The sequence below is a fragment of the Ranitomeya imitator genome, chromosome 1 (assembly GCF_032444005.1).
Source record: "Ranitomeya imitator isolate aRanImi1 chromosome 1, aRanImi1.pri, whole genome shotgun sequence".
Lineage (NCBI taxonomy): Eukaryota > Metazoa > Chordata > Amphibia > Anura > Dendrobatidae > Ranitomeya > Ranitomeya imitator.
This window is the reverse complement of record NC_091282.1, coordinates 337,392,614-337,407,561: the sequence shown is the minus strand read 5'-3', so window position 1 is coordinate 337,407,561 and position 14,948 is coordinate 337,392,614. Positions and strand designations below refer to the sequence as shown.

At 45.5% G+C, this 14,948-nt stretch overlaps 1 protein-coding gene across 3 annotated transcripts in view; it reads left to right on the top strand.

The window, feature by feature from the left end:
• The window catches only part of ACACB (acetyl-CoA carboxylase beta), a 295,391-nt gene that overhangs the window by 91,925 nt on the left and 188,518 nt on the right, over positions 1 to 14,948 (top strand). For all 3 annotated transcript variants that reach the window (XM_069759519.1, XM_069759501.1, XM_069759510.1), the window contains exon 3: positions 4,342 to 4,474. In XM_069759519.1, coding sequence (XP_069615620.1) covers positions 4,342 to 4,474 — 133 coding nt within the window. The remainder of the gene's footprint in view (positions 1 to 4,341; positions 4,475 to 14,948) is intronic.

The following is a 14,948-nucleotide window of genomic DNA, read 5'->3' as shown; positions in this document are numbered from 1 at the left end:
CATTATGGTCTCTCAAATCTAGGGACTCAGCAGGAGTCAGAAAATAAAGGGACACTTTAAGAATACAGTCACATAGAACGTTGGCAAAATAAGCTACATATTTTGTTTAGGAAGTGCTACAAATATAATCCTTTGCATTGCATGCTGTGCTTATATGTTGCTTGGTTGTTGCAGATTTTCTATTTTTTGTGCATTTTTTTTTTCCGACGTGTTGTCGATTTACTTACCACTGCCAGGGAATGTATGATGACATGCTTTTCCAAAGCACCTTCTGCTAGAATTGGTCCCAGCATGCTGTGTGTAGTTTTCCACCATGGAATTATAATTGTAAATACTGTACATATTTAATCTTGATCCTCTCTATATGCTTACATTGTTGCCTGTTTGTGTTTTTCCTTTTAGGTTTAGTTAGTTGCTGTATACATATGAATAGTCAATGTCAGTAATTCAGTTAGTCAATTTGTTTGGTCAAAGGAAACCTGTCATCACATTCATGCTGCCCGAACACAGGTAGCATGAATCAGAGCCGTAGTCAGAATTAAAAAGGTTGTCCACCTTCTTGTTACAATTTAGTTTTTTGTTTTGTTTTTTATGCATGCGTTTTTGGCTAAAAATGTTTGAAATTGGGCTTCATTAAAAACACTGATGTTTCAGAGAAAATATAGTTAGAAATCTAGAGATTGACAGGTCTCTAGATGTGGAAGAGATTGAGCAGCGCTGGGAAAAACCAGCCAGGTATAGCACATGTACATGAATCAGGACCCAATTAATCAAGACTGAAGTTTTGTACACCAGTATTGATGAAGGGTTTACTTGGAGTACGATCAGGGCCTGGGGTACATTTCTGTCCTAATTTTACCCACTTTTATGATGTAAGTTATAATGAATTTGACACTGTTGCACAGCCATGCACCTTTTATAGCTAAGATTTGCATGCTGGTTCAAATTTGGCCAGACAAGAACAAAACATCAAACGTTTCAAAATTGTTGCTTATTTTGTAAGTTCATATTTAAATACTAAGGTCCCGGTTTTAAGACCGGTGTCTTTCACGCCTGTCCTGATGAAGGGGTGTGATGGAGTCAGATGCTCCTTTTCATGTCTGAAAATTAGCTTACGTCTCCGTGCACCTCTCCACTAATCTTTCTCAAGTTGGGGATTAGAGTAAGGGTACCGTCACACAGTGCAATTTTGATCGCTACGACGGCACGATTCGTGACGTTCGAGCGATATAGTTACGATATCGCAGTGTCTGACACGCTCCTGCGATCAGGGACCCCGCTGAGAATCGTACGTCGTAGCAGATCGTTTGAAACTTTCTTTCGTCGTCTAGTGTCCCGCTGTGGCAGCATGATCGCATGGTGTAACATATATCGTATACGATGTGCGCATAGTAACCAACGGCTTCTACATCGCACATACGTCATGAAATTATCGCTCCAGCGTCGTAGATTGCAAAGTGTGACAGCAGTCTACGACGCTGGAGCGATATTGTTACGATGCTGGAGCGTCACGGATCGTACCGTTGTAGCGATGAAAATTGCACTGTGTGACGGTACCCTAAGATTTGAGGCGTAAGGAGCGCTGCTGCGCATCATGAATTTGCCAAGCGGCAGTTGGCGTGATCCCGTCCTACCTCAGCTCCGCCCACTTTGGCGGAGATAGGCGAAAATAGTGAGAACACTAGAAGTCGTTACATTTTAGCATTACCATTACGCTAAAAGTTTGCCAATTTTCCGTCAGAATTCTTTTTGATGAATTGGAGACCAAGAGTACATTTTAAAGAATTTTATGCTAGAACTAGATGGTGGCCCGATTATAATGCATCGGGTATTCTAGACTATGTATGTAGTTTATTTATGAAGTTTTCAGAATAATGCAATTTATACACAGGATCTGGCCGGGCGCGACCAATTAGCGAAGCGTGGTTCAAATTCAGTGCCAATTCGCGGCCGGACTGCACCTGTCGCTGATTGTTCGAGGCCGGCTGGGCATGACCAAACAGTGAAGCCAGGGCCTGGACCAGGTTTTTGAGGGCCCAGGGCGAAAAAGTCTCAGTGGGCCCCCTCTTTAACACACATACCACGATTCATGATGCATAGATGCAGCAGAGAAATATCACAGCCCACGCAGCATATAACACAGCCCACGTAGCATATAACATAGCTCACGTAGCATATAGCACATCCCACGTAGCATATAGCACAGCCCACGTAGCATATAGCACAGGCCACGTAGCATATAAGCCCATGTAGCATATAGCACAGGCACGTAGCATATAACAGCCACGTAGTATATAGTAGTATATAGCCCACATAGTATATAGCCCACGTAGTGTATAACACAGCCCACATAGTGTATAACACAGCACACGCAGTGTATAGCACAGCCCACGCAGTGTATAGCACAGCCCACGCAGTGTATAGCACAGCCCACGCAGTGTATAGCACAGCCCACGCAGTGTATAGCACAGCCCACGTAGTATATAGCACAGGCCACGTAGTATATAACACAGCCCATGTGGTATATAACACAGCCCATGTGGTATATAACACAGCCCATGTGGTATATAACACAGCCCATGTGGTATATAACACAGCCCATGTGGTATATAACACAGCCCATGTGGTATATTACACAGCCCATGTGGTATATTACACAGCCCATGTGGTATATTACACAGCCCATGTGGTATATTACACAGCCCATGTGGTATATTACACAGCCCATGTGGTATATTACACAGCCCATGTGGTATATTACACAGCCCATGTGGTATATTACACAGCCCATGTGGTATATTACACAGCCCATGTGGTATATAACACAGCCCATGTGGTATATAACACAGCCACGTGGTATATAACACAGCCACGTAGTATATAACACAGCTCACGTAGTATATTGCACAGCCACGTAGTATATTGCACGGCCACGTAGTATATAGCACAGCCCACGTAGTATATAGCACAGCTCACGTAGTATATTGCACAGCCACGTAGTATATTGCACAGCCACGTAGTATATAGCACAGCCCACGTAGTATATAGCACAGCTCACGCAGTATATTGCCCAGCCACGTAGTATATTGCCCAGCCACGTAATATATTGCACAGCCATGTAGTATATAGCACAGAGCCGTAATATATAACACAGCCACGTAGTATATAACACAGCCCATGTAGTATATAGCAATGTGGGCACCATATCCCTGATAAAAAAAAGAATTAAAATAAAAAATAGTTATATACTCGCCTTCCGACGGCCCCGGATCCAGGCGAGGAGTTTAGCGATGCTCCTCGCGACGCTCCGGTCCCAAGAATGCATTACGGTCTTGCGAGACGATGACGTAGCGGTGTTGCGAGACCGCTACATCATCATCTCGCGAGACCGCAATGCATGGCCCAGAGCGTCGCGAGGAGCGGGAAAGGCACCGGAAGGTGAGTATATAATGATTTTTTATTATTTATAACATTAGATCTTTTTACTATTGATGCTGCATTGGCAGCATCAATAGTAAAAAGTTGGTCACACAGGGTTAATAGCAGCGTTAACGGACTGTGTTACACCGCGGCATAACACGGTGTTACGCAGCCATTAACCCTGTGTGAGCGCTGACTGGAGGGGAGTATGACGGAGAGTAGGAAGAGGCGAATTCATGGCCGGACTGTGCCTGTCGCTGATAAGTCGCAGCCTGCCGGCCGCGACCAATCAGCGACGCAGGATTTTCGGGTCAGACAGACAGACGGAAGTGACCCTTAGACGATTATATAGATAGATTCTGGTGCAAACTGATGAATCAGTTCATTCTTGTAAAGATACTGAAAAAGTACATTTAAAGTGGTTGTCCCCTTTAAGAAAGCGCTCCAACATAGACTGCGGTAGTTTAAAAAAAACAGAGTATTGCTTACCCTTCTCAGGTCCAGCACCAGCCCTCTGCTCCGGTCTCTGCTGTTTGTAGCAGAGATGCTTGTGGACAGCACTGCAGCCAATCAGTGAGCTCAACAGCTCTGCCCTTGTAGATTGCACAAGCCACTGAGGTCACTGATTGGCCGCACTGCTATAGACGTGATGTCAGTGCTGCTGACAAATGGCAAAGACCGGGTAGCATCTGTGAATTCGGCACTGGACCCAAGCAGGTTAAGTAATAACGGTTTCATTTTGTTATTGTTATTGCAGCCTTTTTAAAATTTCCCATAAGTTCTCAACCACTAACTCTGCATTTCCTAGATCGACCTTTTTTTTCCCCCCTTTTTACTAGGATCTCTGAATTGTTGTGTGACTGCATGAATTTAGACATTGAAGCTGAGAATGTCTATTAAAAAATAATGCTGTTTGTTTAGGTCCAGCATGTCTGGATTACATCTTGTGAAGAAGGGCCGAGAGCACAAGAAACTTGATCTCCATCGAGACTTCACTGTTGCTTCTCCAGCTGAGTTTGTCACACGGTTTGGGGGTAACCGCATTATTGAAAAGGTAAAAATTTTACTATGTCCTATTCAATATTTGGTTGAAAAATACAAGCGATAGTGACAAGAATTAAAGGTGTTGCCCTCCTTTGGTGATAATTTTTATTCTTATTTTTCTTCATTAAAGAGGTCCAAAATATAAGGAATGAGAAGGGATTGTCCTTGTGGATAACCCCTTCAAAAATGTTGCACCAATCTTCTATCACATCTGTTTTGCACTGTCTTTTGTTGGCTACAGAAAAGCTTGGGATGGTGATAATGCTATGATGTCTTATAATGGTATCCAATACCCAACTGACATAATGAGGGAACGTTATTGCGTTTGTCCTATTTGCAACATTATCTTGTCATAAATACCTATTCTAAATTTATCAATGTTTTACGCTATTTAATACATCATTTTTACTACCTATTACAAAACTTTCTTTGATGTGGTTAATTTTTGAGCTTGCTGTATGACCTCTTTATTAATTCATATCTGTATAAAAGTTGCAAATAAGTTGCATATTCTAGGCAACTTAAAAAAGGGTGGAACCAATACTTTTATGTTGCCAGGAATTTTGACATGCTTAAAAATTTGTGCAAAATTGAAGATTAATGTGCTAAATTTGGCCCATTGGTCTCTCACTGTTCTCTAAATTTGGGAAGTGCCTTAAAAGCTGTGGTGGTTCAATTTTCTCCAAAATTATGATTAAAGGTGTTGTCTACAGTATCACTGTGTTACTGTAAACTGTGGTAATCCTTGAAGCGCACACACTGCAATATTCACAGTTTAGTGCATCGCGAACGGCGGTCCAGTATGTGATATGTATATGCTTCGCCAGAACCTGACTAGTGGGTGTAGCCTCGCTGACTACAAGTTAAGTGAGGCTACAGCCCACTAGACAGGGAGTGGCCTCGCTAAGTTCAAGTGTATGGCGCGAGGCCGTGCCCACTAGATGGGTTCTGTCCGAGAATATGCATATCACATACTTGACCGCCATTCCCGGAGCAGAGACTGGTGGCTCTTGCAACACACAGTGCAATTATTATGGTCATATTACTCGGAGAAAGACAATGTCATTCATACCAGTATTTCTGGTAGAGCCTATGCCCTCTTCTTCAGCTTTACCGACAGCTCACTAGCTTGTCTACATATCCAGTCAGCTGTCAGTCTACACTGTGTGCAGAATTATTAGGCAAGTGGTATTTTAGAGGATTATTTTTATTATTGATCAACAACTATGTTCTCAATCAACCCAAAAGACTCATAAATATCAAAGATTTAATATTTTTGGAAGTTGGAGTGGTTTTTTTTAGATTTGGCTATCTTAGGAGGATATCTTTTTGTGCAGGTAACTATTACTGTGCAGAATTATTAGGCAACTTATTAAAAATCAAATATATTCCCATCTCACTTGTTGATTTTCACCAGGTAAACCAATATAACTGCACAAAATTTGGAAATAAACAATTCTGACATGCAAAAACAAAACCCCCCAAAATTAGTGACCAATATAGCCACCTTTCTTTATAACACTCGGCAGCCTTCCATCCGTAGATTTTGTCAGTTGCTTGATCTGTTTACGATCAACATTGCGTGCAGCAGCCAACACAGCCTCCCAGACACTGTTCCGAGAGGTGAACTGTTTTCCCTCCCTGTAGATCTCACATTTTATGAGGGACCACAGGTTCTCTATGGCAGGGGTGTCAAACTGCATTCCTCGAGGGCCTCAGACCATACGTGTTTTCAAGATTTCCTTTGCATTACACAAGGTGCTGGAATCATTCTGTGCAGTTGATTAAATTATCACCTGTGCAATACAAAGAAATCCTGAAAACATGACCTGTTTGCGGCCCTCGAGGAATGCAGTTTGACACCCCTGCTCTATGGGGTTTAGATCAGGTGAACAAGGCGGCCATGTCATTATTTTTTCTTCTTTGAGACCTTTTCTGGCCAGCCACGCTGTGGAGTAGTTGGAGGCATGTGATGGAGCATTGTCTTGCATGAAAATCATGTTTTTCTTGGACGATACCAACTTCTTCCTGTACCACGGCTTGAAGAAACTGGCAGTAGGTCTGAGAGTTGAGCTTCACTCCATCCTCAACCGGAAAAAGGTCCCACAAGTTCATCTTTGATACCAGCCCATACCAGTACCCCACCTCCACCTTGCTGGCGTCTGAGTCAGAGTGGAGCTCTCTGCCCTTTACTGATCCAGCCTCTGGCCCATCCATCTGGCCCATCAAGAGTCACTCTCATTTCATCAGTCCATAAAACCTTTGAAAAGTCAGTCTTAAGATATTTCTTGGCCCAGTCTTGATGTTTTATCTTATGTTTCTTGTTCAAAGGTGGTCGTTTTTCAGCCTTCCTTACCATGGCCAAGTCCCTGAGTATCGCACACCTTGTGCTTTTTGTTACTCCAGTAACATTGCAGCGCTGAAATATAGCAAAACTGGTGGCAAATGGCAGCTTCACGCTTGATTTTCCTCAATTTACGGGCAGTTATTTTGTGCCCTTTTTGCCCACCACAATCTTCTTGGGACCCTGTTGGCTATTTGCCATGAAACGCTTGATTGTTCGGTGATCATGCTTCAAAACTTTGGCAATTTCAAGACTGCTGCATCCCTCTGCAAGACATCTCACAATTTTGGACTTTTCAGAGCCCGTCAAATCTCTCTTCTGACCCATTTTGCCAAAGGAAAGGATGTTGCCTAATAAATAAGCACACCTTCTATAGGGTTTTGATGTCATTAGACAACACCCCTCCTCGTTACAGAGATGCACATCACCTGATTTACTTAATTGGTAGTTGGCTCTCAAGCCTGAACAGCTTGGAGTAGGATAAAAAGTATCGTGATCAAAATACAACTTGCCTAATAATTCTGCACACAGTGTAATAGAATATGGCGCAAGCTTGAGAATTCTGACAGATTCCTTTTACACTATTTCTTTTCCAGAGTAGAACCGCATGCAGATATGATGTTTGTGGTTTTAAAAAAGGAAGGAATGTTATAGACATTTCCATAAATGCTTAGCTAGAAATGACAGACATGACTTTCATGCTTGTCCGTTCACATACTGTATTCTAAAATACTATCTTGTTTTTTTTTTTTTTTTTTTACATGGTAGTAATTTTGTACCCTATTATTAGAAGTTCCTTCCTTTAGAGTATCTTTCTGTACAAAAATGTTATAAATAGATCTAGTTGTCTTTTAGTTATATGTAATGTTTGCAAGTCTGGTCATTTGCAGCCTATCGAATCAAAGACTTTAAAGGGAACCTGTCACCAGGTTTGGCTGATATAAGATTCGGCCACTGCTTTTCTGGGCTTATCTACAGCATTATATAATGCTTTATCTAAAGGTACCTTCACACTGAGCAACTTTTGAACGATAGCGATCCGTGACGTTGCAGCGTCCTGGATAGCGATCTCGTTGTGTTTGACACGCAGCAGCGATCAGGATCCTGCTGTGACTTCGCTGGTTGGAGCTGGAAGGCCAGAAGTTTATTTCGTCGCTGGATTACCCGCTGTCATCGCTGGATCGGCGTGTGACGCCGATCCAGCGATGTGTTTACTTGTAACCAGGGTAAACATCGGATTACTAAGCACAGGGCCGCGCTTAGTAACCCGATGTTTACCCTGGTTACCATTGTAAATGTGAAAAAAAACAAAACAGTACGTACTCACATTCCGGTGTCTGTCACGTCCCCCGCCGTCAGCTTCCCGCACTGACTGTGTCAGCGCCGGTCAAAAAGCAGAGCACAGCGGTGACGTCATGGCGGAGTTCCGGCCGCGCATGCTTGGTAGAAAATGGCAGACGCGACGTACGAAAAAAGTTATATTGAACATTTTTTCGTGTCGACGGTCCGCCAAAACACGACGGATCCGTTGCACAACGGACGTGACGTGTGGCCATCCGTTGCGATCCGTCGCCAATACAAGTCTATGGGCAAAAACCGCATCCTGTGGGCACATTTGCAGGATCCGTTTTTTGCCCAAAACGACGGATTGCTAAAAACGCAAGTGTGCATGTAGCCTAAGCCACCTATATCCGACCTGAAAGATAAGAAAAATATGTTTTATTATACTCACCATGCGACACCCATCTGACCGGACTGCCCCACAGGTGAGTAGAATAAAACTTATTTTTATTCGGACTCCCATGACAGCACTACGAGAGAGGGGATCCGCCCTTCAGGAACAGGAAACCTACAGATACAAAAGGGCGGCACCTCTCCCCCTGCATCAGTTGGTTTCCTGTTCCTGGAGGGACAGGATCCTACAGATTTCATCTCGTAAGGAGCCCAGGCCGGCCGGTCGAATCCGGTAGCGGGGGGGTCTCCTACCTCGACCGGTGCGGAAAGTCCTGGAGACGCCACGGTGGTCCAGGCTGGACTGCACGTCAGTGGCGTTGGCAGCAGGGAGCAGGGTCCGGAGGATTCCTTGTCTCCGGAAGCCGGCGTTGGTAAGTTTCATTTCCCCCCCCTGAGCAGACGGCGGCAGTGAGGTGCGGTGGTGTGGTTGCGGCGTCGGAAGTGGGCGCCGTCCGGAGCACTGCTGGGCATTCCCGGCGTCCTGCATCGCTCACTGAGCGTTTCCGGAACGCTGGGGCGCCGGGGGTGGAGCCGGCAGGCGCTTCCGGTTTGCGGGTTGACTGCGCATGCGCGGTCTTTCCAAGATGGCGGCGCCCATGGTCCGGTCGCCGGTTCTTCTGTACTACCACCGCTAACCTCCCAGCTGCAGCCTGATCATCAGGAACCAATGGGGACACGCCAGATGGCCTGCTGACCGGAATACAGGGGGATATAAGCAGGTGTTGGCGATAGAACCCTGCTTTTGGCCACAGCTTCATCATGGCAGATGATGGTGAGCAGCAGCCTCAACTTCTGGATAAAGTACGGCAGGAAGCCGTGGGAAAGGATATCAGAAGTGACCAGTCCAGCCGTAAAAGCTCGTCCAGGCAAGGATCTAGAGCTTCGACTGGCAAGGAGCCCCCTCGTGTTCCGGTACCTTTCTCTTTCACGTACACTGGTAAGTGATCTACGTGAATGTTCACTCAGTGACGCGGGCCCCTTATACTTTGTCATTCTAGGGGAAGAGAAGTGCAAAGTCGAAACATAAGGAGTGTGCCCTATGTGAAGTTCCCTTACCAGATTCCTACCCTAAAAAATTGTGTGCCTCCTGTATACAACAGACGGTGAGGTTTACAGGAGTGGAAGGGTTGAGTGACATCAGGCTAGATAGATGGTATCTCCCTTATTGTCCTCCCCTAGGTAGCGGAAGAATCTGCTTCTACGGCTAATCTGCGTGAGATGATCCGTACAGAAGTGAGGGAATCCCTGCGGTCTATGTCCCAGGCGGGAAGTTCAAAACAGAGAGCCTCGGTGATCTCTGATTCGTCAGAGGAAGATAAAGAGGAAGGTTCTTATCGCTCAAATCTCTCTTCCTCGTCATCAGAAGAGGAATCTGGCCGATTCTGTCTGCCTCTGGACCGGGTGGATAAGTTAGTCAAGTCGGTCAGAGGTACGATGGGCCTAGAAGAGCCTAAGACTCAGCTTTCCCGTCAGGAGCTAATGTTCAGCGGCTTGGAACACAAGAAACGCAGATCCTTCCCGGTGATTGATAAGATTCAAGACCTGATTCTCCGGGAATGGAAAAAACCGGAGAAGAAAGGTTCTTTGCCACCGGCTTTAAAGCGCAGGTATCCCTTTGAAGATACGGATGTGGATACCTGGGACAAGGCCCCTAAATTAGATGCGGCGGTGGCGAAGGCATCTAAGAAAGCAGCTTTACCTTTCGAGGACATGGGGTCCCTTAAAGACCCTCTTGACAGGAAGGCGGAGATCTTCCTTAAGGGTACGTGGGAGATGGCAGCCGGATCCTTGAGGCCAGCAGTGGCTGCGACTTGTACAGCCAGATCCCTAATGGTCTGGTTGGAACAGTTGGAATCCCAGCTTAAAGAAGGCGCCTCCAGGAATTCTATTCTAGGTGCGCTTCCAGTGATTCAGGATGCTGCGGCTTTCTTGTCGGACGCGTCTGTGGACTCGGTCAGAATGGCGGCCAGAGCAGCAGGACTCTCCAACGCGGCTCGTAGAGCCTTATGGTTGAAGTGTTGGTCGGGGGATATCCAGTCAAGGTCCAAATTATGCGCTATCCCATGTAAAGGGGAATATCTCTTTGGGCCAACCTTGGATGAGCTGCTCGAAAAGGCTGGAGATGATAAGAAGAAATTTCCTAATTTGTCATCAGCTTCTTACCGGCGTCCATTTAACAGAAGGAGATTTGGTCGTGGAAGGAAGCGCGCATCCTCACCCTCTAGAGAAAATTTTAGATGGGAGGATAGACGCAGGAGAGGTACGGGTTACATGTTTCGCCGTTCCTCAAAAGAACGTAAGAAACCAGACCAATGACTAGCAATCCCTGTGGGAGGGAGATTGTCAACCTTCTCTTCCGCTTGGACTAACATCACGAATAGTGTCTGGGTCCGAGGTATTGTATCGGAAGGCCTAAAATTGGAATTTGTTCATTGGCCTCGTGATAAGTTTATGTTAACCCCCTTGCGTTCCTCCACTATTGAGCAGACGGCCTTAGAGTCAGAGGTCATGACTTTATGCCGTAAAAATGTACTGATTGAGGTTCCGGAGTCAGAGAGAGGAAGAGGATTCTACTCTCCTCTTTTTTTGATTCAAAAACCAGACAAGTCGTTCAGGACTATTATCAATCTTAAATCCCTTAATGAATACCTGGTTAATAACACGTTTAAAATGGAGTCAATCAGTTCTGCAATAAAGATGTTGTTTAAACACTGCTTCATGGTAGTTGTGGACTTAAAGGATGCATACTATCATGTTCCTATCCACGAAAACTTCCAGAAGTTTCTACGTGTGGCGGTGTCTATGGGAGGTATTGTTCGCCATTTTCAATTTAGAGCCCTTCCCTTCGGCCTCTCAACGTCTCCCCGGGTATTTACTAAAGTAGTTGCGGAGGTTATGGCGCACTTACGTGAATCCGATATTCTCATTGTTCCTTATCTGGATGATTTCCTAATAGTGGGGAACTCAGTAGACCATTGCCTGGCTCAGGTTAAAACAGCTATATTTAAACTGGAAAATCTGGGCTGGATCATAAATTATGATAAATCCCGATTGCAACCCCTAAAGACCCAGAGGTTCCTAGGGCTGCTGTTAAATTCCGAGTCCCAACAATGCTGTCTTCCGCCTGATAAATTGCTTCATATCCAACAACAGGTGTCAAAAGCAATTAATAAACCATCCATGACCCTTAGACAGGCTATGTCTTTGTTAGGTTCCCTAACTTCCTGTATCCCCGCCGTCCGTTGGGCCCAGTTCCACTCCAGGCCTTTACAGTTTGACGTACTACATTATGATAGGGTCTTACAGGGTTCCTTGCAGGGTCAGATGACATTGAGTCCAGGGGTTCTTACATCTCTTAGATGGTGGCTAGAGGAAGACAATCTGTCAGCAGGAGTTCCCTGGGTGACTCAGGTGACTCGGGTAATCACAACAGACGCCAGCCCCACGGGGTGGGGGGCACACATGGGTGACGTGGTAGTCCAGGGTCTATGGGACCCCCAAATGTCAGCCTCTTCCAATCAGAAGGAGTTGATGGCAATTGAATTCTCAATTAAGGAACTCCTCGTGTATCTACAGGGTCACCATGTCAAAATCCTCTCCGACAACCAGGTGGCAGTGGCCTACGTGAATCACCAAGGTGGAACACGCTCCGAGTTCCTGATGGAAATAGCGGACCGCCTGCTCCGGATAGCGGAAGACCATTTTCTATCTTTAACAGCAGTGCATATAAAAGGGAAGGAAAATATAAGGGCGGACTTTCTAAGTCGAAACACCTTAAGACAAGGAGAATGGTCTCTGAACTCAAAAATCTTCAACCAAATTGTCCGCAGGTGGGGTCATCCAGAAGTGGACTTATTTGCCAGCAAGGACAACAGAAAAACGAAAATATTCTGTTCCTTGAATCCCAGGGAATATCCGCTGGCAGTGGATGCCTTCCTGATCAGATGGGATTTCCGATTGGCATATGCGTTCCCCCCGCTAAACCTGTTGCCTCTGGTGGTCAGAAAGATAAGGGAGGATCAAGCGAGAATCATACTGATCGCTCCGTTCTGGCCCCGAAGAGCTTGGTTCTCCTGGCTCAGGACCATGTCGGTGGAAGACCCCTGGGTACTGCCGGACATCCCGGACCTACTTCATCAAGGTCCGATCAACCATCCACAAGTGAAGGGTCTCCATTTGACGGCATGGTTTTTGAGAGGTCACTGTTAAAAAACAGAGGATTTTCTCCAAATCTCATTGATACCCTTATGAAGAGTAGAAAACTCATAACAACTAAGATCTACTCTAGAACTTGGAGGAAGTTTCTGGCCTCTTCAAATTTTAATATCGAAGAGGGTTTACCAATTAACCAGATTCTAGAATTCCTGCAGAGAGGGCTAGAGCTAAATCTATCCACGAGTACGCTAAAAGTACAAGTCTCAGCCCTAGGGGCCCTATTTTCTTGTAACATTGCTGGTAATTATTGGGTATCAAGGTTCATCAAAGCAGCTAGTAGGTCCAGACCTATACACAGGAATAGGTCAATGCCTTGGGATCTCAATCTAGTCCTCTCTGCTTTGACTAAAGAACCGTTTGAGCCTTTACATTCAGCCTCACTTAAATTACTATCCCTCAAAACAGCATTTTTGGTGGCAATTACATCTGCTCGTAGGGTAGGAGACATACAGGCTCTTTCTAGGCTGTCCCCCTATACAGAGTTTCTACAGGACAGAGTAGTCCTCAGACCAGATCCAGCTTATTTACCTAAAGTGGTCTCAGATTTTCATAGATCTCAGGAGATAGTTCTACCATCATTTCTCCCTAATCCTTCTAATTCCAAAGAACAGTTACTCCATACGTTAGATGTTAGGAGATGTCTCTTAGAATATATTTCAGTCACTGATGCTTGGAAGAGAGAGGAGGCTTTGTTTCTATCCTTCCAAGGTCCCAGGAAAGGTCTTAGAGTGTCAAAGTGCACGTTAGCGAAGTGGATTAGGGAGGCTATCTCTCTGGCTTATACTGCAGGTGGAGGTCCTGTTCCGCAGAATCTGAGGGCACATTCCACCCGGGCCATGGCTACATCCTGGGCTGAAAGATCTGGAGTTTCCATCGACCAGATATGTAAGGCGGCTACGTGGTCATCCCCTTCCACCTTTTTCAAGCACTATAGGTTGGACTTGGGGTTCTCTTCTGATCTCACCTTCGGGTTAAGGGTGCTACAGGCTATAGTCCCTCCCTAAGGTAGTTTACATCTCTGTAATTCTCTCGTAGTGCTGTCATGGGAGTCCGAATAAAGCATTAAGCTACTTACTGGTAGCAGCATTTTTCGGAGGCCCATGACAGCACCCTTAGTTCCCTCCCTATTCACGTGGGGGTTGCACTTCCTATAATGTATATAATGAGATAGATAGATCTCACGTGTGGTATATAGTTCAATATGATGGATTATTTTTGTACATAAACTGTATATAATGTATGTTTGTGTGCTACTAACCGCGGTAGTCCTCTCAGGCTCTAATATACAACTGATGCAGGGGGAGAGGTGCCGCCCTTTTGTATCTGTAGGTTTCCTGTTCCTGAAGGGCGGATCCCCTCTCTCGTAGTGCTGTCATGGGCCTCCGAAAAATGCTGCTACCAGTAAGTAGCTTAATGCTTTCTTATCTTTCAGGTTGGATTGGGGGTTTATCTACAGCATACTCTAGATAAGCCCTGAAAGGCGGTGGCCATATCTTATATCTGCCAAAACAGGTGACAGGTTCGCTTTAAAGGGAATCTGTCAGTTGGATCAACCATCCTAAGTTGTCTGCGTGGGTGCTCAGTTCATAGAAAGTTGATTAAAGTGATACCTTGATATCTGCAATCTGATGTCTTATTCCAGAGAAATACACATGAGAGCCAGAAAACTTGCATGTTTTTAGGTGACCAAATACTTATTTTTCACCATAGTTTGCAAAATAAATCTTGCCAAATCAGACAAGGTGATTTTCTGGATTTGTTTTCTCATTTTGACTCTCATAGTTGTGGTCTACCTATGATGTCAATTACAGGCCTCTCATGTTTTTAACCCCTTTCTGCCATTGGACGTACTATTTTGTCCATGTGGGGTGAGCCTTACTTCCCAAGGACGGAATAGTACGTCCAGCGTGATCAGCCGCGCTCCTGGGGGGAGCGCGGCCGGGTGTCAGCTGACTATCGCAGCTGACATCCGGCACTATGTGTCAGGAGCAGTCACAGACCACCCCCGACACATTAACCCCCGGCACACTGCGATCAAACATGATCGCAGTGTTCCGGCGGTATAGGGAAGCATCGTGCAGGGAGGGAGCTTCCCTGAGACCCTCGGGCAACGCGATGTGATCACGTTGCTGCGAGGGTCTCTTACCTCCTCCTCCCTGCAGGCCCGGATCCAAAATGGCCGCGGGGCTGC